The 26,454-nt window shown below is 41.0% G+C and overlaps 1 protein-coding gene across 2 annotated transcripts in view; it reads left to right on the plus strand.

Annotated features, from left to right (window-relative positions):
• LOC111143622 (GULP, engulfment adaptor PTB domain containing 1) overlaps nt 1-26,454 on the plus strand; it is a 181,886-nt gene that overhangs the window by 91,009 nt on the left and 64,423 nt on the right. For both annotated transcript variants that reach the window (XM_022497454.1, XM_022497457.1), the window contains exon 4: nt 909-970. In XM_022497454.1, the coding sequence (XP_022353162.1) occupies nt 909-970 (62 nt within the window). The remainder of the gene's footprint in view (nt 1-908; nt 971-26,454) is intronic.

The raw sequence follows: 26,454 nt of genomic DNA on the forward strand, positions 1-26,454 counted from the left end.
TTCCTATTCCCCCAGTCTGAGAACATATTAATGATATCAAACTGGTTTCTGTTAACATTTTCAAATGTTCTGAATTGAATGTTGAAAATACTTTGTTCGTAATCCATTTCTGTTCAGTACTTACTAACTACTTTTCATGGTAAAATATGTCTTTGATTGTATTCTGTTCATAGTATTGATTCTAAATTTTTAAATTCCAAGAGGAATAAAATATACACAAAACTCTGCTAAAGGAGACAGTAGATTTTGAAGATTTCAAAAGTTTACTACAGACAAATGCAATTTCCAAAAAATGGTCTAATTTTATTTGTTTAATGTTTTTTGTTTTTTCCCCACTTACTCAGTCCACAAAATGTTTTGGAAGATGTGTAGACTATATAAATAAAATTCAAAGTTGAATGAAAAATATTTTTTTCTATTTCTACCAATAATATACAGTTCAAATTATTTTCATTATCTTCTATCCTTTTAGTCACATTTATTTTTAATATTCTCTTACATTAATCTAAGAAAATTATAAAGATTTAAGATTTATTGATTAGAGAATTTAAAAAACCCTATAAACCATGAGAGTATAAGCGGAAAGAAGACGTCACGTAATCATGTAATGGGTACAGTTGTCTTCCACTGAGTTGTTATTTTTTAATATTCTTTAGAAACTTAGTATCACTTCATTATTTGAATACTTTTTAAAGGAAAAGCTAGGGACTTTTATATCAAGGAAAGAATCTTCTAAGCACTTTACAGCTACACTGTTCTCCTATCTGACTAGTTAGTCTTTCTCAGTTTAGTATGAGAATCACGACTTAGAAATGCTCCCACCACTGTCAGACTCCTTATGCTAATGAATGAATATTACCCCCTCGGAACATGTAATTTAATTTAACCTTGTGTATTCTTCATTGCAGACAAAACATGGATGCATACTCCCGAAGCTTTATCAAAACATTACATTCCCTATAATGCAAAGGTAAAATGGCTTATATGATATTTATTTAATTTCTTTTGTTATGTTATTATTATTAAATTCATGATTGATCTAAGAAAGATTGTTTATGCATTGGCGTTTCCCAATAGATGGTTCCTAAAAAAAGTTTGCATAAGAAATTTTATAATATATAGTATGGGGAGTGATTTTTTTCCACCAAATAAGTAATTCTTTTTTTTTTTCCCTGTCACTCCAAATAAGCAATTATTTTATTTAATTATAAAGAGTATTCTTTATAAGTTCGGTCTGCCATGCATGTATTCTCTTTAAATAATTTAGCTATCTTTAAAATTATTTGCAATATCATGGCCTGTAGGAAATAAAACCACCAACAAATTAGCTTCCTTTGAAAGCATTTTAATGTTGCATTGCATAGACGAATGTAAAAACTAACCTGATCAGGAGAGAAATGAGCTACAATTTTGATGAATGCAATTTTCATTCAAAAAAAGAGACAAAACTTAAACTATTAGGAAAACAGAAAAAAGCACATTTTTGACTCTTGTGTTTAGTTTTCTTCATTTTAGTAAATAGAAGCAAGCAATCCATGCTCCATATCTTCAAAGAAAAGGTCTTTAAAGAAAGGTGTTACTGTGTAATTAGGGAGCACGAAATCTGAAATAGATTGGAATACACTTGGAAGACACAGGAGAGAAAGTTGTGTTGGGGAGCGTGCAGGTGGGCCAGACTTAAGTAACTAACCTTTAGACACAGCATGGGAAAAAGAGAAAATGATAAAAATTATTTTTATAAAGAAAACTTAAGGGTTTATGAATTAGCAAACTCTGTACTGGGTATACTGGATATAATGAGATGAGGTATGAGGAATGATTTGAGAAAAAACTTAAAAAACCATATATTGAACAGAAAGTCAATGCGTTTAATAGAGAACCTCTTTCAGTGCTGGTCTGAGTCTGAATCAGTAGGAATAAGCGTTTATAAGATCATCTGGAGATTCGTCCAGACCTGTTGCTCAGCAGTGCGATTTGTAGCGTATGGCACCTCCATTTTTTCTTGCTTTGTAGCAAAGAAATACTCTAAAATATTTTTGGTGTAAAGCTAACGTGCTTGACGAAATAAGTCAATCGGAGAAAGACAACTACCATATGATCTCCCTGATATGAGGAAGTTGAGAGGCAACGTGGGGCATTTGAGGGGGTAGGAAAAAGAATTAATAAAACAAGATGGGATTGGGAGGGAGACAAACCATCAGAGACTCTTAATCTCACAAAACAAACTGAGGGTTGCGGCGGGGAGGGTGGGTGGTGGGGGTGGTGGGGGTGGGGTTATGGACATTGGGGAGGGTACGTGCTGTGGTGAGTGCTGTGAAGTGTGTAAACCTGGCGATTCACAGACCTGTACCCCTGGGGATAATAATACATTATATGTTAATAAAAAAATAAAACATTTTTTTAAAAAAGCTAATGTGCTTGAAATCACTGCAGTGCTTAGGGCTTTCCCTCTAATGTGACATGAGGTTTGATTGCCATGACTTAGCGTGAATAGTTTAGTCAGCTGCGTGAGAAAAATTGAGTTACTATTATCTCTCTCTTCCGCAGATACTCTCCATGTTAGCTGTTGAGAAATTGTATGAAAACTTTTTAGAAAAAAATTAATTTTGAAAACCACTATTATTTTAAAGTGCATGCTGAGTTTTTGATATTATCTATGATACCAGAATCGTGTCTTTTAACTTGAAACCACCACATATTACTTATTTTTAGATATGACTGAAATGTCTCATTTTGAAAAACTGGATTGAAAGATTCTGATTGAATCCTTCTGATGTAAAGGATTGAAAGATTCTGATGAGAACTGTCCCTGACTTTTGGGTTAGGGTGAACAGTAGAGATCGTTGTCTGTGTTACTCACAGCTGCAGAGCTGCTCTAAGGTATTCTGCACAAAGTAGAGGGTACGCAAACACCTTCGCAGACTGGGGTCGGTAAATTACGGAGGAGCAAGTTGATTTTGTCCGTTCTGATATGGCCTCCTGAGCGATAAATATGTCAGGTACATCAAGTAGTGTTGCAACTGTTTGAAGAACTTTTTTTTTTTTTCTGAATTCTTTTTTTTGCAGAACATTTTGAACTCATTATTAGTAGTTATTTTTGAAAATTTTCTACATCTCTTTAGAGTACATGCTGCTTGGAAACCAAACCAGTGTCCACAGGATGTACCTTAGCACAACAACAGCAACATAGAATAAAGACTCTTGGGGTGCCTGACTGGCTCAGCCTGTACCTTAGGTGACTCTTGATCCTCAGGGTCATGAGTTCAAGCCCCATGTTGGATGTAAAATCTACCTAAAAAATCCACAAGAAAAAATAGTAATAAAAAAAAGATAAAAAAAAACAAAGAAAGATAAAGACAAGAGGTTAATAAATATATGAAAAAGAATCTCCACTTATAATCAAATAAATACTTAAAAATGGACTCTGTATATTTGATGAATTAATGCATAATAACATTTCCAAAGTAATTACAAAGTAGTTACATTTCAGTGGGCTCTAATATATACCAGGTACATGATCTCACTTATTACTTGCCGTGACTCAATATGGTGATTATTGATCTTTACATAAGAGAAAACTTTGTTTTACGTAGGAGAAATTAAGGCTGAAAGGTTAAGTAACCTGCCTGTGTCTTACATGCTCATGGACCTTCCATCCTAAGGAAATACCACATAGACATGAGCAGCGTAGAAGTCAGATCATGTTCTGTGTCATTCTGATGTCGTTGAACAAAACGCTAAGGAGATTCGGAGAATGGTGAGATTCTCGTTTCATGAAAGGGGGAGTGAGCTCGAATTTCCCAGGTCGAAACAAGGGAGAAGTGACCATTTCATGCAGAGATATCTGAAGGACGATGAGTAGAGTCCACAAGGTCTGAGTCACAAACAGTATGGTGAGAGTTGGGCTGGGGCATCGAGTGCTGACGATGGTGAAGTGTTTAATCAGTCAACGTTGCGTCTGAGAAACAGGTGTGAGGATGTGTACACACACACACACATTTATCTCAAGGAATGGGTTACACAATTTTGGCACTGGCTAGGCAGGTCTGAAAAGCATATGGCAGGCCATCCGGAAGGGCAGGTTGGATGTTCTTGGGCAGGAGCTGACAATAGGTAAAACTTCTTCTTTAGGGACAAAGCACTTCCATTCTCAAGGCCTTGAAATTGATATCAAATCCTCCCGTACTATTTTTTACATAATGCCAACTGATTATAGATGTTAATCATATCTATAAAGTAACTTTGTGGCAACACTTGGGTTAGAATTTGACTGAATAGCTGCAGAGTATAAGCTGTCCACGGTGCCACGTAGCACTGACCATCGCAGGTACTAATGATGGGCAGAGCTAAAGAGACAAGCTGGGAAGGCTTTGCATGGCCATGGAAGCCGTTTGAGTAGGGAACTAATTAAGGATTTTAGGAAGATAAATCTTTAGTGATCTGAAAGTTGATTTGGGTCAGGAGAGAAGGATGACAATCAGCTTCTTAGGGAGTTAACTTAGGTCCAAGTGTGTGGTCCTGTGTTTCTAGAGGGTGACAGGTAAACACGCAGTGGAAAATAAAGATGTGCTAAATACTGCAAGGGAAGAATTGCTGCAATAGAGGAATAGTTTATATGCAGAAGAAAAATGGCTATTTTCATCCTGGCTAAAAGAGGGAAAGATCATACTATTATCAAGATTTCCATCACTTCATTCACTTTTGGGATCCACTGGTTACAAATTAACCTGATAAATTTACCAGAAATGTTCAAGAACTATAATTCTCCCCGGGGAAGCATGTAATAATGTGTACATTTAGGTGTTTTCACTTTTAAAATAATAGTTGTCTGCTCATGTTATTTCTTTAAGAACATACTTTAGTTCCACATTCTTTCATTTTCTGTAAAATTCAATTTCAGAAATTCACATTTAATATTCAGAGTATGCTCATTTCAGATCTTATATGGATATAAAATAATGGTTTCTTTCAAAAGCATTTTTTTTTGTACAGGGTTCATTCCTTTTTTTTTTTTTTTTTTTTTTTTTAATGAGCAGTGACAGCTTTAATACTAGTTCATTGGAAAATCTGCATGTTTTCCTGTACTCTCTAGTGATGTTTTCAAACTGCAGGTTATGCTTCATGAGAAAAATTGGGTCACGGGAGGCATGTATTTAAAGATGAAATGGAATAGAAGAGAAAAAGAAAAGACGTTTATAGAATGCATATGGTAAACATCAAATTGTTCATAAAATTGTGGTTCATAGTCATTGAATATGAAAGCCACCACGTTTAAACAAAGACTTCACCAGATTTAACCAATTTAAGTCATGAAATAATAGTAGGGGAGCTGCTTAAAAGAGCCATTAAATTCTTAGTAGAAGAGATGATCCGCATGGATGTTCAGCCACACGTCATTGAATCTAGCGTCTTAAAGTCGTTTCTGGAATGTGCACGTGAGCGCGGTAGGAACGACAGAGAAACAAAGTGAAGTGTAGGTTCACTCGTGCTCTTGTTCATTCACACATGTGCTACCCATCAGAATGCAGCCCTAACATATGCAAGGTCCTGATCTAGAAACACGGGAATTGATCAGTAAACCAAATAGATAAAATCCTGCCTTCCTGGGCTTTACATATAATAAACAAAATAATACTACTTTTCCAGAAATACCTGATAAGAAAACTGGTTTTATTTGTTAATACATGGATTATTATATTGATTTGTATTATTTGTTACTGATATATAGCATTAATATTTATATATTATATGGTAAATATGCATGTTAGTATATATAATATTGACACAATATCTATTAATACAGTATTCCAGGCTGCACTAATTTGCAGTGCAGAGAAAGCAGGATATTGGGAATCGGGAGAAGTGGGAAGGAGGGTGCCAACCTATTACACACGGTGGTCGGGGAAGATCTCTGAGGAGGGCAGAAGCCTGAAGAAAATGCGGGAGTGAGCATGTGACTGCCGGAGGGGACAGCGGTCCAGACATGGCGAGCATGCGTCAGGCGTCCCTGCCTAGCAGAGAACTGGTGGTCCGGGCCAGCGGGCGGGAACGCTGTAGGACGCAGGGGGATGCGGGGAAGTTCCGAAGACAGGTGGAGTAGAGCAGCTGGGACCCCTGGCGCCCTGTAGTTCTTTTAGGGCCTCATAGACCACTCTTAAAATTTGAAAACCCTTCAGTTTGCAGAATTTTTAAGAGAAAGAATGACAGGATCTGAGACACGTTTTTAACAGGATTAAATTAACCGTAAGGAGACGCAGGAGGACTTACTCAGAAGTGCTGTGCGGGGACCGAGGCCGGGAGAGGGACTGTGGCTCGAGTCTGAGGAGGAGTGAAGGAGAAAGGCCATGGGCCTCTGGGTAGATTTTGAAGGTGATGCTGATGGGGCCTATGGACGGATTGCGTGTTAGCTTTTCTATTTCTGCCGTGATCAGAACATTAAAAGGAAATTTTAAGGTTGGTTGTTTTTTTTTGATCACCCTTAAGAAAGAACATAGAATCTTCCATCCCTTCAGGCGTTTGATGAGCCTCCTGAACCATTTTTTCTGTAAAGGTGAAATACTAGAAACCTTTTACTTTAGCAAACTTACTATTCTGTTGGTGCAAAATGGTGGTTTTTCAAATGAAGCATTAGGATATTTCATACAAAAACACTTTTCTTTTTTTTTAAGATTTTACTTATTTATTTGACAGAGAGAGAGAGATCACAAGTAGGCAGAGAGAGAGGGGGAAGCAGGCTCCCCGCTGAGCAGAGAGCCCGATGCTGGCCTCGATCCCAGGACCCTGAGACCATGACCTGAGCTGAAGGCAGAGGCTTTAACCCACTGAGCCACCCAGGTGCCCCCCAAAACACTTACTTGTAAGTGTTTTATTCTAAAATGTATCATTATCCCAAAAAAGGTTGGTGTACTTACCTTATGAAATACCTGGCTTTTTAAAAGTATGTAAGCATGTGGTTCTAGCGAGATGACCGTTCGTACAACTTCGCACTGTTCTGCAGTAAAGAGAGTCTGCATTCCCTGGTTGTCAGTGTGCTGTGTCCCAAGTTTTCAAAGTGAGGGAATCAGAAACAAAGGGGAACATGGACCTTGACCTTAAAAACTTACAACTTCCCTTGGGGAGAAAGGGGCTCTGGAAACAAAGAACTTCAGAAGAAAATTAAATAGATTGTGACCAAAAAGATAAAATATGAATGCCAAGGACAAGTTTACAAAGAAAGGTCATGTTCTCTTTCAAGGGAATCTATCTAGAGGAATCATAGTCCATGAAACATGCCGTTTGCCAGGAGGTGTATTTGAGGAGTTGTGACCCTCGGTATCTCCTTGACTGAGGGAGTCCTGTGGTTTCCTGCCAGCCTTTCTCAGCATCTCAGCATGATCGTCCTCAACATTTATAGCCTCTAAGCTCTTATTTGGCTTCCAAAAACAAAAAACAACAAAGAACAACAACAACCCCCCCATGAAAACCAGATATAATCTGAAATACGACAGTAAGTGGGTAGCACTTGAGGATTCTGCCCTTGCACACGTTACCACTTCCATCCGGAGCTTCCTGCTCGGTGGTCATTGGTACAGAGAAGTCAGAACCCAGGTGTACCCCACAGTGGCAAGGCTGTATACCAGCAATTCCACTGATGGTTCTAGAATTTTATCGGAACAGCTGCATAGTTGCTGCTCCTTTTTTCAAGGGAGTGTCTGGGTTCAAAGTTCAGCTCTCTTAGTTAGTATCTGAATTATGTGACTTTTCTATTCTTGAGTTTTCTCATTTAGATTAGTAATTGTACCTACTTCATTGTACTGCTAGGAGGTTTAAATGAGTTCATATATTAAAAATCTCTTCAATCAATGTCTTGTATATCAAAGGCTTGTTATTATTATTAATATCTTTATGATAGCCAGTGTTCTGTCAACTTAGGAGTTGCCCTACTTATTATTATCTCTTGAGAATAATGTTGCATTTGCATTATTCTCTGAAAAACAGAACAAAGTTCTTAGTGTACATGTCCGGTGTTGTATCCTTTCCATTTACATCAGAAACCCTGAGATCAGCCAATGCTCCTGCAGTGGCCATCTTGAGAAGAAGTTCAACCTGGAACTAAAGGGTTTCCCTGTGAGCATGACAGGAGACCCAACAGTGCCGACCTTGTAGGTTTATATACAAGATAAGGTTTGGATTGTTAAAGAAAAATGCTATCCTAGTCAGACTTTCCTGTTACCTTGAGTTTTGCACAATTGCATTCCAGAGCAGAATGTTAATCCAAAGATCATCTTGGTCTTAAAGTCAAATACGGAAAGATGAGAAAGTCCATGCAAACGTTATAAAATTGTTATGGAGTTTTATAAGTAAAAAGCTAACGAAGAGAGAAAAATTGCAATATTATGTGGCCTAATGAGTCATGTTAAAGAAAAGTTTTAATGAAACTAAATTATTTTACTAATGATTTCTCAAATTAGTTTTGGTGAGTATATGATAAACTACCCTTCAGTGAAATGTTAATACTGCTTTATGACTTTTAACAGAAGAAAATTTGGGTCCCAGAAATAAATATCTACTATAGTGTCCAAACAAAAGGAAATTAGCAAAGAAAACATTCAACTGGAACCCACCTAAACTTGGGCAAAAGATACATCCTTATAGTTGATGAGATGTATTGCTAATACGTCCGGAAGGATTTAGGATTACAGATTCCTAAGATTCTCTAGAGCAGCTTTAGAGTAGTGACAAACACAGGCATTTGCAAATTTGCTGGTTGTGGATGGTAGGGGGCAGGGATGTAAACAAAACAAAAAAGCAAAAACCATAGCACTCAGGTGCATTCCATGTGATTCATTTCATTTATTCAAAAATGGATTTTAGTTAATCTCAAAGCATAGGGACCATTTAAAAAAAATTTTTATAGAGTCTTTTAAAAACAGTTTTCTTAGACATTAAACTGGTTTTTAATAATGCTGATATGTGTATAACATAATCATTCCAAACTTTTTAAAATTGTAGTATAAGCATAAGAATTGAACATTAATTATCATTCTTCCCAATTAAAAAAGGGATATATGCTATATCATATATATTGATAATAATTTTGCATTTGTACTCTTTGGAAATGTCCCTTTATGACACATGCTTTAAAAGAAAAATAGAAAGCTGTAGTATGTTATTTTTCCATTGTTTTCTTTAGAATGGAAAGCTATAAATCTTTCATGCTAAACTAAAAAAGAATATAGTAATAATGGGAAATTTGTTGAATTATGATTTTGTAGTTGGTATGTTCTTAGGAAATACAAAGATAAATAGAAAAAGAGAAATGACAGTAAGCACCCAACATAGCCTAATTTCCCAATTCTGGAGATGAACTTATAAAATGAATTTAATTTCTGAAAAGCATATGCTTGTTTTAAAAGATGCTTAATTGTGTGTTTTTTTTTTTCTCCCTAAGTTTTCTCAGGTAACTGAAATAGTTATTTTTAAAAATTTTTATTTACTCATTATTCCTTTTTTATTGCTGTTTATTGACCTATGCAACATTATATTACTTTCAGGTATGCAACAAAATGATTAGATATTTGTGTATATTGTAAAATGGTCACCACAGTAAATCTAATTAACACAATTTTGAAGGTGATCATCATTGTAAACTTACTTTGCATATGAGAATTCTCTTAAAAATTATCACACTGTTAGAAATTATTGAATAGAAACTAAAAACTCCATGTTAATTACTCCTTATAACATTTCACTACGGACTACATTTTTTTTTTTTTCTTAAAAAAAAAGACATTCTATGTGTTAAGGATTGATAGACTTTTGGTCTTGAAAAGGACTTCAAGAACCTTCCAATTACATCTCTTTCTTGTTAAAATAAATTGAGGCTCAAACTTACACAACAAGATAGTATCAGTTTAGAAATCAAGTCCGTTCTATGGCCGTTTTTCTGTCCATTGCAATCTACTATTCCCAGTTTTAAAGAGAAAACCCTCTTAGCAAGCAGATGAATGAATCCAAAGACAAAACAGAGTATGTATACTTGTATTCCCTTTATATACGTTAGTTGTGAAGTTGGTTTGTCCGTGTAGCCCTGTCTGTCCGTTGGTCCCTGGGATATCATTTACAATGAGCCAGGGGTTTGGCAGAGATGCGACCCAGAGGAGAGTAAGTGAAGTCTGTGTATTTACCTCCCTACCAGGGAGGCCACAAAGTCTAAGCTTTTGTAAAGTATTTTATTTGTCTTATTCTGCTTTGCTTAATGGTATTAATATTAATATAATCCGCCGATGAAAAATGCCTACGGTGTTATTTATCTTCAAGTACTTCAGCTGGAGAGCGCCTAGTCATAAACGGGGAATTCTCTGAATGTTAGATACATTTGTCATTTAGTTCATATTTCTGTGTGGATTTGTGTGACACTGTGTGAAATAACAACAAAGTTTGTTCGTAGCCGAAGAATGTGAAAAAGGAAAAGTCTGATTTGGTCTCAAAGGGGTCAGGTAGTGGCATTCTGAAGCCTGGAATATGAAATTTAGGGATCTGGGCCGGAAGCACAGCTAGGGAGTATTGTAGTTTTGGGGGGAAGAGTGTTTGAAATTGTGAAAATAAATAAATAAAATTAAAGTTTTTATCAAATTGACTTTTTGGTAAGTAATTACAATAAGCACAAGCTAAATATAAGAAAATTAGGAAAGAAGTGAACCTTTTTGAACAAAGGACCTATGAAAAATGAGAAATGGGAATGAAGAAGAAATTGTAATGGGAGATAAAACACCGCAGGAAATACCAGGGTTCTGGGATTATTTAATTTAAACATTGAATCAGCATTGTTAGTGGCTACATGGTTGCATTTCCAGTACCGCTGCGAAGATGCTAGGTGGAAGCAAGTTGCCTCCAGAATTCTCTGTCGCTGGATTCCAGTATCGCGAAATAAGAGAAGCAGCTGTTTGCTTCCGAGAAGGGGCTGCTGCTGACAAAGCCCGATTCCAGCCGGCTGTGTTCTTACGTTTTAGGAGATGTTTGGAAGAAGTAATCTTTCGTCTCTTAAGAAATACGTGCATACATATATTTAAATCAACTAAAGTCATTTTTCTCTTTTTTCTAATCTTATGAACTATGGGAAATTTCATCTCCATAGCGATTATGCATATTTTTACATTTAAGAATGGTCTCCTGTTGTGTGCCTGTTTCTTCAGTTTCCAAGAAAGTGTTTATTATCTTCTCTTTTTTCTTCCTGCCGGAATAAGCAGTTCCTTTTCCTGAACCTTTAAAAATCATGTTCAGAAAAGTACAAGTAGAGTCCCGTCTCCGTCTTTGTATCAAACAGCACTGGAACATCTCCTTTTCTGTAACTTGCATGTTGTGATAGCAAAGCAGTAAAAAGAAGGGCTCTGGGGGGCTCGAGATCTGATGTAATTTATGCAACTCGTAGTCTGAGAAAAGATGCATCTCCAAGTAGAGAGAGTACAGATAAAACATGGAAGAAGCAGTTGTTCACTTTTTAGTTCTGCACTGTATTGTTTGCTGAAAATATATTATTTTGTAAACATGATAAATCCTAATCATCAAAAGTTAAGCCGTGTAGAAGAGAACAGAAGTATAGAAATCAACACAAAGCTCAAAATCATCTCGGGCAGAACTAACCCTTTGGTTACCGGAAATCCAGGTAACCTGAACTCAGGATACATACAAATATGAGAACAGACAGATTGAAAACAAGAGCGTTCAGCAGTGCATAAACCAGCTTTCTGTGCATTTCATATCTGTCATCTCACTTAATCTTCACAAATGCCCAGTGAGATGAAGGCTACTAATATCCCCCATTAAACAGCAAAATTGTAACATTAAACTGCAAATAGTTGAATAGTTAAGGAGAACGAGGCTGGGAATGAAGAGATAGTTTGGAAGAATCAGCTTTATAAGAAGGAAATTAAAATATGCAAGCTGTTTTTCAATAAAGAGCCTTGAACTTTACTTGAATTTAACAAAAGGAAAAGATGAAATGAAGTGATTAAAGGAGTTACTGAACATCAGAGATGTGTGTCTTTGCCACAAGGGATATTAATTCCTAGAAGGTTGCTCCGGCGTTGAAGGAAGACGTCTCTGGAAGTCGTTAACTGGCGTCCTCGTGCTTTTCCTGAACAGCACGCGTGTTTCTGACAGTGTGGATGTATGAATGATGAGGCGGACAGCCTCCTTCCTTCCTCCTCCTAGCACACTGCACTCCCCGGATTTTGCTGCTCATTTCAATTCTACTTGCCAAGATTTGCAACATTTACATTTTGTTCTGAAACTATAATTCCCCTGGTGGTTTCATTCTAATTATATACTGAAATGGATTCAGATCACCAACACTCCTTTTACCATTTCTTTTCTATTCCTGAGCTCTTGATGTGATTTTGGTTTTCCTCTTCTAAAAGTTTTTCAAACAAGACTCAGTAACTTCAGGTTTTCATGAGCTGTTTCCCATTTGAGAATGTCTGCCGGTTATCTTAAATCTTCCTTCCCTCAGGACACTAGTCCCCGGTGCGGTCCCCTCATTCTCCTGTTGAGCAAATATCTGAATCCATCTCACTTTCCCCCTTGAAGTTGTCCTCCTTTTTTTTGTAAAGATGCCTGAGACTTCATTCTTTATCATCACATTTTAATAACATAGCAAATGGGCTGACCTGAAGTCTCAGCGGGCATCTCTAACACCTGGCAACCAGGAAATGGGGTCTTCAGCTCTGTTGCGAAGGCCGCCTAGGAGGAGAAGTGAGCAGAAGGTGAGGCCACGGTTCCTCACAACACAACAACAAACTCACTTACTCCAAGAAACAGACAGGGGATGACTAAGGGCTCTTACTCGTACAACGGAACCAACAGTTTAGATCTGGGAAAGCCGTGTGCTGTTGTCAGAAGAGCGGGGCGCTTTGGAATCTCAGAACCGAGTGGAAGGTGGACTCCACAGCTGCATGGAAAGCTGGTATGTAACTGCCTTCCTATCTGTGCGATGCGAACAATACTTCCCTTATCAAGCTTTTATGCCAGTGAAACAAGATAACATCTGTACGTTGCCTGGCGCGTGGTCGGTGCTCCCTAGCTGGTAGTGTCCCCATGTCTCACTCTCAGTTATACCGAGACTTAATACAGACTTGATATGACACTGTTATTATGGGGGGAAGTTTCCACACTTTCAAACAACCAGCCGACAGATTGCAGTCTTTAGAATGCAGGGCGTGCATGAGTAGGTCAGTCCCCGATTTCTTTGTGTATTTGGATAACACCACTGTTCCAAGACTGAGTGTTAGGAAATCGTAGAACCAAGTTGCACAATCTTCCCCTCCCCCTGAACCCTGTCTCTCAGGCAGATTTTATCTCCAACAGAAAACTCAGGAATGGTGATAGACAAGGCAGCAATGGTTAATTACTTCCTAGGAGAGTCAGAGTCCCAGAGCGTACATCACTCTATCCCAGACTCTGTGCGGGTTCACATAAGAGGTGGTATCCTGGGCATCTAGCAGGCACTGAAGGGCCTTGATCTGCCTTCACTTGATCCCCAGTTCTAATCCTAAATAATTAGAGGTAGATCTCCAGCTCCGTCGGGTTTTGCATTTATATCTGAGGATTACCACACCGCACCACTTACTTGGTTCCATGTCTTTTCTAATTGCTCATTAGAATGGCATCGCTCCAGACTTGCTCACACAGACATTTGCTGCGGTGACAGAATAAAAACAAAGCAAGTCTTGGGAACACAGAGCTATTTTTGTTTGCAAGAATTCAGACCCGTAGTACGCTACAGGAACTGCCGAGGGGAAGTGAGTGAGGCTGAATGTGCTCAGGCATTGTCAGGAGAAACATGTCAGTAAATTGGATTTTTACAATGTGTGTTGAGAGAGTGAGGAAACCACAGCTAAAAAACTTAAGAAACTAGAATTCTGCAGATGATTTTGTATGTTTGCACATGAGCCTAGCAATAGCAGGTTAAAGAAGGAAATTGGGTATTATAATGAATGAATTATCTATTCTTGAAATGTATGTAAGACAGAAAACTTAGGTACAGAGCACAGACCTATGAGCATTGTGTAAATGACACTTACATAACTTTACTTCAGACTTTTATCATGAATTAATGAATGAACGTTAGTTTTTACACTTATTTAGTAAATTTCACAAGTAATACCCTTTGATATGTTTTCCAATGTAGTAAAACTTGCAAAGAATGGAAATACCCATGACATTGTAGTGAATGATCCAAATAACAGGGCATTAATTAACCAAGTGAGTACAGTAGCTCGTTCAATGGCCACGAACAGAAAATGGAAATCTTCATAGTTAAAAAAGTAGTTAAGGGACTATTACAAATTTAAATGATTTTGTTATTAGTTTCAGCATGAATCACCTCATGATGAGATGATGTGTAGAACTGTATGCATAGTGAGTTTGATTTTAGGGTATAAATTAACAATCTTTTCATCTAGTTCCAAGAGGCAAATTCATAATTTCAGAAAATTGATCAACAAAAGACGTGAGTACTGACTTCGTAGTTGTTTATGGACTGGTTCGGCCTCCTCCCTTTTAGCATGTCTGAGGCGCCAGACTCCAGGTCTTACGGAAGAGTGTCCAAGGACTGCACAGTGTGGGATGATTGGAAGGACACACAAGACCCCTTGGGTCTCATGCATGTCTTTACACATGTAAGACTTTAATGAAGGCAATGAAGATGTTACAGCAAGAGAGAGAATACACACGACAGCATCAGGGGCCCAAGAAGCTTCCAGCACGGCTCTCTAGGACCCGTGATTACCCACACAGGACTCATTTCCAGATTACGAACCACCAACACATGTGGAAGGAATTTTGGCTCGTTCTTATCTTGGCCAAAAATAATTATCATTTTTCTACATACCCCGGAGAAAACCGCAGAGCCGGCTCAGTAGCTTACACATCGCGGCATCTTGAATTACACTGAGGACCATCCGTGGGAAGGCTGAGGAAAGATTTCCTAATGGAGATTAAAAATCAGTGGAAATAATTTTAGTGATTACAGTGATGGGGTGATTACAGTCACACATGCACAACGTCCCAGAGACATTCCAGAAAATAGCACATTTTACGAAGTCTAAGGGTTCAGTATGGCCCGAGTGTAGGGTATAAATAAGTAAACTAGGAAAAGAATCATGAGGATAATTCCTCATTTGCATTCCTAAGTGACAAGCATGTCATGACGGACTTGAATTTAAGATAGGGATAATGAGATACCAAGTTAGAAACACCTCATCTGGAGATATCCAAGAAATAATTAAAAGCCCAGAATACAGAGCACAGTGTTTTGAGACCGCTCAGTAAGCACTGAACAACTAAAAGACTAGTGCTGTGATCTTGCATTTTAGGAGTGCTCATAAACCCTGTCAGAGACCTGGTATAAACAGGACAACAAACAAAACACTGTTTTGAAATCTGTCTCATGCTGTGAACTTATGTTAGAACAGACTACTATTTTCAAGGTACAACACCTTCAGAGGAAAGTGTTTCTCAGTTAACAAAGGTAGTTGCAGAAAACCAGGAGAAAGCTGGCTTCCTGTGGAGAAGTTTGCCTTACCAGTTCCATTACGGCTCCTTTCCACTGTATGGATTCAAAGGAGACATTCCTTTCTTTCTGTTCCATTTTCTCTTTTATCCAAGGATTTTAATTGACTTTTAAAAATCACAGTTAATTGAAGTTAAGTGTATGTGTGTACATGTGTGGACACAAATATTCATAATTTACATGCATGTATGAGACACATAAATGCACACACATGTAAGAGCTCTGAATTTATTACATCTAGCAGATCAAACGACAAATGGTACCAGCTTCTCCATCTGGCTATTTTCATGTTGGCATAGTGCCTTCAAAAGAAGCAAGTTCTTAAAACTTGAAAAAACACAAAACTGCATTTTTTTTCTTTTCAGTGATGAGCCAATTTCTTTCAAGTACTAAATAGCGAGATCATTAATATTGAGGTTTATTTATTTATCTGAGAGAGAACGAGCAGGAGGAAGGGGCAGAGGGAGAGGGACTCTCAAGTAGACTCCACACTGAGCACGGAACCCGACATGGGGCTCGATCTCGTGACCCTGAGAGCACGACCTGAGCTGAAACCAAGAGTCGGAGGCTTAACCGACTGTGCCCCCTCAGGCTCCCCAGGCCCCCAGATCATCCGTATTATGTCGTACGTGTACCTCATCCTGCCTCATGATAAAATATCTAAAAAGTGACCACAAACAAAAAGCTATTTCCCGTGAACTGCGAAGTTCCGCACGTCATTTATTTTATTTTATTTTTTTTCTTATTTCAAAGAGAGATCACAAGTAGCCATAGAGGCAGGCAGAGAGAGAGAGGGAAGCAGACTCCCCGTTCAGCAGAGAGCCTGATGTGGGGCTCGACCCCAGGACCCTGAGATCATGACCTGAGCTGAAGGCAGAGGCTTAACCCACTGAGCCACCCAGGCGCCCCTCCGCACGTCATTTAGAATAGTAGCTTCTGTGCTTTGCAAACTGCCGTGGCTCTGCCAAGTGTTACTGCCTTCTGGTTTGCCTTCACATTCCAGTAGGTAGTCAGAGCTAGTACTGTAGTTTACAAGCAGGACTAAGCACAGCCTCAGAGTGCTTAAATTCCTTGCTTAAGGTCACACCATGTAATGAATGAAACCTGGGCTTCTGCGCAGATGATGTTCTTTTAGGCCCTAACCTATTTGAATTCTATTTCTTTTCCTCCCTAAGCTGTCTTATCTCTCTTTTCAGAAAAGTGAGAGTAGGGGAATATATTGTCCAACTACTCGTGTATTTTTAAACAGATAAAGATAATATTATATTAACAACTTCCATTTTGGATTTTACATTAAGCCACCTTCTGTGTAGAAGCACACGGAAAAGACCACTGCTTCTGAGCATGCTGGGCTCTTGGTCCGTGGAAATGTGGCTCCTTGCTGCCTGCCTTACTGCCCATTCTTTTTCTTTCTTTGCTTTTTTTAAACTGTGCACTTCCTTTCTGTGCTCCACTATTGCAAATAGACATTTTAGGAAGTTAGGCATGAATATCGTTGGGCAGATTAAGAGCAGCCACATGATTTGTGGCACAAAGAAACATCTTCACTGAGTGTGCAGAATTAATCTTATTTGGGCTTAATTAGAATGGATCAGTCTTTCTTAAACTGCTGCATTTTTAAAAAATGCAGATGCCCTGTCCGTTTATTCTGATTTAATTTTTTTTTTTTTTTGTAGTTAATTGAGAGTGAGCCCAGAAACCTGCCTTTGTACTTGAGAAACATGGGAAAGATGAGGGTTTTTCTTTGTACTGGAGGGGACAAACAGCAAAACAAACGAAATACGCAGATCAAATCTGTTTTAATCAGTCGTGTGCACGGTGCTCCCTGCCAGCCTTTCTAGCACGCTAATGGCAAGTGGTAAAATCGAGTGGCTTTCCTTTCCGTCGTCTGCCCTTGCACACCAGCTGTGACAGTGTTAATAAGCATCAGAATCACCCAAAGGTGATGATTTAGGAGACTAAAAAGAAAATTGCAGAATCTGAGTAATCAGACCGGTGATACCTGGGTAAATAAATCTCTGGGGAAGAAAGATCTTAAAATAAAATCGTGGTAACTTAAGGAGTAACTTCGCTGTGCGATGGGGTGATACTTCTCTGAAGCTGTTCTTGGATATTTGCCTAGTAGAGACCTGTTAGCATTCAGGTTTCCTGAATGTCCATCTTGATTTTCAGGATTTGATGGAGTCGAAATTATACAGTAGTTTGCCTTAAAAATTCCTTGTTTTCCTCCATTTTCTGTTCCACGCTTCCTCCAGGGGGACATCTCTTTTTCCCAACTTCCCTTTTCTTAAATTCATACCCTTTAACCACTGCTTTCTGTCAAGCTGGGTAAGTGTTGGTGAGCAGAGTGCTCCACTCATTGTACCCAGCAGTTAATGGTGACCCGACCGCCTGTTCACTGCTTGTCAGGCACATATTCTGTCTTTTCCTCATGGCAGTCCTCTGAGCTGGGAAATGCAGTGAGAACAACCTTTCCTGTACTTACCTACTTTGGTTATTATCATCACCCCCATCTTACATATAAGGAGATAACGTTTAGAGAAATTTAATACCTTGCCCAGTGCTACGGCTCGCAGTCAGGAGACTTCTCGAGCTCAGACAGCGTGGTTCTGGAGCGTGAGCTTCTGGTCACTACAGCACACCGTTGGGTATTAGAACTTTAAGCTCTTTGTCTTGCTGTAAGAGAATGTTTCCTGTAAAGACCTTTCTGTGTCTTATTTTGTTCTCTTAGATAAAGGATGGGCCTCTGTCTTTTCACTTAATAGTCTCCTACTCTTCTGATAAGTAGCTTCTAGCAATTTATTTCCGGGAAATTGCCAGAATAGAAAAGGACAAGTGCCCATTGTCACTGCCTTCTTCCAGAACATTCCTGCCAGAAGGCTGTTTCTTTTCCTCTCTCAGGCTGCCATTTGCAACCTTAAACACTCTGTGTCCCCACTTCTTGTGTACCAGGTTTCGCAGAATTATATTTTCTATTTTCTATCCCTCACCTTATAAATTTCATTTTGTTCAGAAAGTACATTTGTTACTCATTTGCCCCGGTTTCGTGGACAGGCTACTCATGCTTTATTAGAATTCAGTACTTAGGAAAGCCTTGGTGGAAAGAAACAGTTGGGGGAGGCTTAGGTTGGAAGAGAAGCTTCCTAGGAAGGGGGAATGGATTGCCGTACTGGGCCACTTCCAGTGAAAAGAGGGAGAGAGAGGAGAGGGAGATGCATCTGATGGCCATGGAAGGAGGTGTTAATGAGATATTTAGTTTGTTATGGCTGGCAAGGCAATTTTTAAGGAATGATTATTGGTACATTTTAGAACATTTGTCAGAATGCATTCTTGAACATAGACTCAATTTTAAGGAAGATACTATTGCATATTTTTTGTTGGTACTAAAAGAATATGTTAGAGGAAATTACTAATTCAGGCCGTAGGTAATGTCTATAATTTTAATTTATATAGAAATGGAGATTAATTATCTTACCAAAGTTAAAAATTGTCTGCCTTCAATCTACAAACTTATAAAACGTTTCTTGACATTTCTGTAACTCTTAGATGAGATATATTTGAAAATAATTGCCATAGTGTGTGACGTGTAGTAGAAGGCTGATTCATGTTAGAAATACATGTTCCATTCTCTCTGCTTTTTAGCCATCTGCAAGAATTTAATCTCTGAGGATTTCAGAATGTCAGTAGAGCGGAACTTAAGGAAGCTTTTAAGGGGTGCTCTAATGGAGTTTTCCTAGAAAGTCTCCTTTTCATGTAAATATAACTAGACATGAACACAATTGCCGTGGGCTTTGAATATAACTATTCACTGAGACGTTTCTACTGGCGATGAGAGCACAGTTACCTAGCTGATGCCTTAGGGATCCCGGAATTAGTAATGCTATTGTCACGTTTCTTTTGACAATATTGTATAAAGTCTGAGTAATACAGATATACATTTACAGTAACTCTCAGAAATCTGTGTTTACCTGTATCCTAATTCTCTGCATTTAATTTTATGTTAACATATACTTATTAAAATAAAGTCTTAACAAGTCTTTTAAAAATGTTTATCATAATTGGCTCAACACATTTTTTGTCCTGGTAATTACCACCCTTGATTTGGTACCATGGAATATATCAAAAGTAATGCTTTAAGGGGGTAGGAGAAGAGTACATGAAACAAGATGGAATTGGGAGGGAGACAAACCATAAGTGACTCTTAATCTCACAAAACAAACTGAGGGTTGATGGGGGGAGGGGGTTGGGAGGGGGGGGGGGATTATGGACATTGGGGAGGGTATGTGCTGTGGTGAGTGCTGTGAAGTGTGTAAACCTGGCGATTCACAGACCTGTACCCCTGGGGATAAAAATATATTATATGTTTATAAAAAATAAAATTAAAAAAAAAGAAGTAATGCTGACAACATCTTAAGAGAGCTGAGTAATGGAAATAATTCAGCTGTCACTATAGAAGCGACCTATTAGTGACCATAGAAGAGAATACGACTTTTAACTTACAGTGTTAACAATGTGGAGATAAGGACAGCTCTCAAAAGAATGCACTGTCTGAAAAATACAACCGATAAGATGTCCGGATTCGTGTATTCTCAGTTTGAAAAACTTGACTGTAGAAAGTCATTGGGACTTTTAAAAGCTTGGTGGATCTGTTGGAGGTGGGAACTATACTAAAGAGAATCGTTTTTAGAGCCGGGTTTGAGCTGCCTGTATGTTCCATGGACCCTGCCGTTCCTTGAAGTGCATTTCATACCCAAGAATTATTTCATGGTTCAGTAAATCAAATGTTGACATAACAATTATAAAGAAAGTGATTGGGACAGGTGGCCGTGTAAGACAGAAAGTAAAGGCAAACATTGTGTTTTATCCCATTTTGTTTGAGAGTGATAGGTATTTCTCCAAAGTACTTGAAAATAACAAAGTATATGATGGGTTGAAGTAAAGTCCATAATAACTGTGAAGCTGGTTTTCATATTTATAGTTTCTGTAAAAATAAAACACATATCTAGTGGGCTCTTTCAAATTTAATGAACTGTCCAGCATTTCAGATAGTGAAGTCATACTAGTCAGTTGCATTATCAAAGTCCTGTCGTGGATGGGAGACACTTCTATTTTATCTTGTCAACTGTGACTCATACATCAACAAGTTGTGTTTCTTTGTGCTGCGACTGAAGAACTCGTAGCCTCGTTTATGATTTACTTCTAGCAAATTTATAGGATTACATGGCTTTTGACTAAAAACCTACTTCTACTCTGTATTCTTGTTTTGTTTGCTTCATTTTTTATTTTATCTTCCCCTATTTTGTTACTCTTCATTAGGCACTTTAAATACATTTGGGGACGGGGCGCCTGGGTGGCTCAGTGGGTTAAAGCCTCTGCCTTCGGCTTGGGTCCTGGGATTGAGCCCCGCATCAGGCTCTCTGCTTGGCAGAAAGTCTGCTTCCTCCTCTCTCTGTCTGCCTCTCTGCCTACTTGTGATATCTCTGTCAAATAAATAATAAAATCTTAAAAAAAAATACATTTGGGGACATAGTGGAATGATTTTTTAAATCAGTGAAATGAAAAAATGATGTGGGTTTTGGGATTTTTTTGTTTTTTGTTTTTGAGGAAGGAACTGTGCCTGGGTCCCTGGGAACCCAAGATCAGTCATCACCAAAGTTCTCTTGGTCCTCCACCTCTCTTCTGAACCTTGCTGTTTCTTTCTCCAAGGAAAACCAGCTCTGTTCTGAAGACACTGAACCCAGTTGCCCTTCCCATCCTTGAACACTTTCTGCAAATGGTGGATGTTTTCTCCGCACAACTCTCCCCAGAACACCTGGCCTGGCAGGTGAATTGATTGGCGTTCTCTTTGTGTTCTCCCTGTAATGTCCTAGCTTTGAGTCTCATGTCATCAAACTGTGCCAGTTATCTTCTCCTAGTTGAATTCATCTGCAATACCCAGATCACTCCTCCATTCCTTCCGGATTCTAGCTCCTCCTTCATTGTCATTGTCCCCAAAATAACTTCGTAAGAGGAAGAATATTATCATTTACAAAATGGCCACATAGGAGCAGATGCTCTTGGGAGGTAGTGATCTCTGTGTCAATAAATATTCTCAAACAAATAGACACGGCACGCCAAATGCTTGGGTGTGGCCTAACCCTGATCCGCCCATTGCATGCAGGTGTGCGATTCTCGACTAGCAACGGAATTAGCAGTGCACAGTTCTATTCACACAGAAAAATCATAATTCTGATCTCACAGAAAATATTTGTCCCCAAATCAGTACATTTATATATATATTGAACTTAGAACATACGAATTACAGACACTGAGAACATTTGTATGAAATATGTCCTGAATGCTGTGTCTTGACCATCATGAACTCGATCATTTAACCGGGGTAGGTTTCAGACTTCGACCAACTTATAGTCACTGAGCCAGTATGCTTCTGCGGTGACCTCACACTAACTTTTGTTGTATGATGTGACTGTTGTTGTATGATGTATGACTGGCTGCACGACCTCATTAATGAGATCACCACACACCTACATGTGTACATAACATACTTACTTTAATAACAGATAAAATTACAGTAACATAAAATTTTTTACTTTATTAAATTTAGGAAAGAAGTTTCTGGGAAAAGGCCATATGCAATATACTTAGCACCTAATGAAGTTTTAATGCAATGTTTCCTACAAATTTTAATCTTTAACATTTAATAGACAGTACCCTCTTTATCCACACCTTTTCTTTTGTCCCTAAGTAGAGTATCATATTGCTAATACACATATACATTTCATAGTCCCGTTTTAATTTGATTCCCACTTATTAAATGCCTAGAATTATAATGGAACATTAAAATCATTGGAGGAAATAGCATGGCAAATACCACTTCCTTTTCACTTGTATTTCTATAATTTCAAAGTAGAGGAAAAAGCCAGAAACGGATTACTGCTATTTTCCATAATATAATATACTTGGATCATATGGAACAATTTAATTTCAAAGAGACTCTTTGGCTTTAATTACAAAATAGTTTTAGCTCTCCAAGTCATTAAGTGAGACCAATCTATTAAATATTAGTTTATTAAGTAACAATCACTGTGCTGACCGGTACTGTCTCATTATCTTAAGCAGTCTTCAGAATGACTTCATATAGAAATGTCCTCACCACTTTTTTATAAAGAGTAACAGATTTGGGGATGTAAAGTACATTGTACTTAGCACTTAGTAGCAGCAGAGCCCAGATACAATCTTCATCTCCATAAGCGCACACACTCTTCCTGAGCATTTTATCACTCCACAGAATAAAGTTTGACTTTGTCACTCAGTAAGCCGCCGATCTTTGGGGACAGAATGACTTAGCGGAAACAAAGCCTCTTGACTTCAGTGTGTATGTGAGGATCTGTGTTTTACAAATCGTGTGTGTGGCAAGTTGGTAAGTCTGCTCTCCTGATAACAAACTGATCATTGAGTCCAAGTGGAGAACCATCCACTCCCCAACTTCTGTTTCCTTCCAGGAGTGATCTTAGAGCAGCCAACAACCGTACCACGCGAAGTGGCTAGCAAGACTGTTGAGAGAGTCAGAGTCTCTTGCCCTTCTTCTGACATTCTGTGCACCATCCACCCGCTCTGCGTTCCTTCCTGCAGGCCGCCTGCAGGAATTCTGAGGGCAAAGCTTGACAGATGGTGATCTGGTGGCTGAAGCCCCTGTCGCTCCAGTGAGGTCTCATCCAGGAAGTAGAGAAGGTTCTTCCTCGAGCTGTCGGCCGTGGGAAGTGCCATCTCCCTTCTGAGAAAGAATTAACCAGTTAGCATGGCGGTGGTTCTCACAGTCTTCAGTACAGTTTCATTATGGAGTTTACTGGGTTTTTATAGAGTGAGACCCCCTGGGTTTTTACAGCTGTTCCAACTTGAGTATTAGGTAACAAAGTAAATTTTAGAACAAAGAGAATGCCATTTGTGTCCTAATTCCTACTTAGAGCAGCATCCATAATTTCTCTGGACGTAGGTAATATTGAAATTTATATTTGATTTGTCCTGAAACGAGAGGCAGATTAAGTGTCATGATTCTTATGATACATGTCTTTGCCCACGCTTGTCATCTGTGCCTTTTAATAGCATATATTGCTTTTAAGTGTAAACATGTGAATCATAGGACTGAGCAGTATATGTATTTTATATTAAGCCTGATGGGCAAGGAATTGAAGTGGCATGACACAAAATGCTTAAAAATAGGTTAAAAATAAGTAGGTTACTCAACTTCAGTCACATTAATAATGAAATGCATACGGAGTAAAGGTACATCTGAAATACCAGCTCTGCCGTCTAAAAACAGCAAATTTGAGGATTTGGCATATTAACGAAATATATCATGGGAATAGGAATGTAAACTTGTTTTTGATAAAAGTAATATACAGCAACATAACTCTGTGTAAGTAAAGGGAAGTTTATGTAATTCGGAATCGTCGTCACTCATCAGTCTGTTCCATCTTCGGAAGCGGTCCCGAGGTGACGTGAGGGTCCGTGTTAGTGCCCCGTTAGCGCTGACAAAGGGCCGCTCAGAAACTCTCTCCGACCCGCGCGGGGACCGATTTCGGTTAAGGCCGAGGGTGATCACGGAAGCCAGTGCGGGGTGGCGGTCACCCCGGCCGCGGCAGCTCCTGGCAAGGACTCGCGGGGCCCACTGGGGTAATGGACTTCAGGTGTCGGCGAACTTCTCCATGAAGTTGTCTTTAGGAAGGAAACACGGACTGAAACAAGTTACCGAACCGAAGTCAGAGCGCAGCGCCGGCCCCGCGGTCGCGGCGGCGGAGGCAGAGCGGCCGCTCGTGTCCGCACTCAGCGGGGAGAGGGGGGTGCTGGTAGCGGGCGCTGCGGGGCCTCGTCCCGTCCTGTCCGTCTGTCCTGTCCATCCTGCCGTCTGCGTCCTCCCGGCTCCTGGGGACGCGCCGGCCCCGCCTCACCCGCTGCCCCGCGTGTCCCCGTTCTGCACGCGACAAGTCAGGCCGCGGCTCCCGGCAGGGGTGGTTCAGCCCCGTCCACGGGGCAATGTGGAACCTGTAAAGTGAGGGACAGTCCCGACCCCGCTGACAGGACCCCGCGGCACCAACGCCGGTTCCCAGGCGGGACTCGAGGCACCAGACGGCCGGCGCCTGCGCCTCCCGAGCAGCCCCCGAGCGGCAGCAGGTGTGTCCGGCGCGGCCCGCGGTGCTCCCGGCGCTCACCATCCGGGGTTCGCTGGCGTCACGGACCGAGCCGCGGCGGCTCAAGGCCGTGGGGGTCGCGGACGCGTCCGAGGGCGGAGCTGGAGTTCCGAGCCCGTGTCCTCGCCTCACGGCAGGCCCCGCAGTGAAGCCGGATCCGCACAGACCGCCGCCTCCGCCGCGCCGCGCTGGGTGCAGGGACCGGAGCGCCACCGCCGCACAGCAGGTCGTCAGGGAGCGGCGGGGGGGGGACCCGGGAAGGTGCGGCCACTTGCTCGGGCTCCTGCGGGCGGGACGGAGCGGAGACGGGACGGTGACTGGTTTCCGTCCGTGCCGGTCTCCCCGTTTCGTGGCCAGGTTCCTTCCCTGTGCACGTGCTCGGCTCTCACTGAGGAGAGGAAGCGCGGGGCGGGGCCTGCCGTCTGCGCCTGCGCGCTGAGCGCTCGAGGGGAAGCTCGCGCCCGAGGGCCCGCGTCAGCCGCGCTGTGTGCGTCGTGGGCGGGAAGCAGGGATGTGCGTGTCAGGAGCGTCGTCGGCCCAGGCTCGTGTTCGCGCGGAACAGCCGTGTGCGGCCCGTCCAGATCCGGAAAGTAGATTTTCTTCACTTTTCACAGAAGCGAGGGCAGCACTTGTGGAGTCTCAGAATCTCGGAATGTGGTCACTTTCCGTGACCCTCCGGCGTGAGGGCGACTTAGCCTCACGGCCTGCGACGGGGTCGTCCCCGCGCGGTGCACGACGGTAGAACAGACAGTCCCTGAGCGCCGGAAACTTTGTCTGAGTCTGACAGAATTCGTAGCAGAGTAGTCAGAAGAAACAAACGTTACGGAATGTCCATCACCTACCAAAGACACGGTGTCCGATTCTCAAAATTATTTAGGAAACTCACTGGGCAACGTATCTTTTTAAAAATGTTTTAGTTTTTGACGTAGTGTCCGATGGTTCGTCGGCCCCGGAGAACACCCGCAGCGCGCCCCGGAGCGCCCTCCGCGACACCTTCCCCCTGTCAGCGCTGCCCGCACCCCTCCGGAGCCCTCAGCATGTTTCCGGGCTGCATCTCTCGTGGTCTCGTCTCCGAGCGCCCCACTCCGGACCTCCTTGCCCTCCCGGAGGCTGTCGTCGCGCTGCGGCTCCTGCTCCGCACGTGAGTGAAGCCGCAGGACCACGGTCCTCCTCTTGGAGCCGAGCCCTTCACCGGGACGCGGGATGCTCGCCGCGTCGTCAGAGCTTTTCCGGTGGCGTCTGTTCTGGTGGCGCCCGGAGGACGACGGTCTAGAAGGGTGGAGTGAGACCACCTCTGGGGAGCCTGCGCCCGCTCCGGTCACCGACCAGGGGACAGCCCGTGGCGGCTTCCGTACGTCAGGGACTTCGCTCTGTTGTGTTTGTGCTGCTGCGCTCCCGGCCTGGGACCGGGCCTGACGCGACATGACGCGCGACACACACTTCTGAGGTGGGTTAGGACATAGAATAATTAATAACAGCCACCACCACCACCCCGTTTCTCGGAGGGAAGTACGGACACCCTTCCCTGAAGCAGGACGCGGACTCGAGCTTTAAAGAACGATTTTTCCAAAAGGGGGAGAAAGATAATTAGCCGAGGAAAGAGGCGCGGGTTCTTGAAACGGGGGCTTCCCCGGAGATCACGCTCTTTCCGGAAAGGGTCCAGGAACCACAGGTTTGCGGCAGTTACTCGGTCCATGTTGAAGCCCGCGGGAGAGT

This window comes from Enhydra lutris, unplaced genomic scaffold (assembly GCF_002288905.1).
Source record: "Enhydra lutris kenyoni isolate GAN:26980312 unplaced genomic scaffold, ASM228890v2 scaffoldscaffold1, whole genome shotgun sequence".
Taxonomy (NCBI): domain Eukaryota; kingdom Metazoa; phylum Chordata; class Mammalia; order Carnivora; family Mustelidae; genus Enhydra; species Enhydra lutris.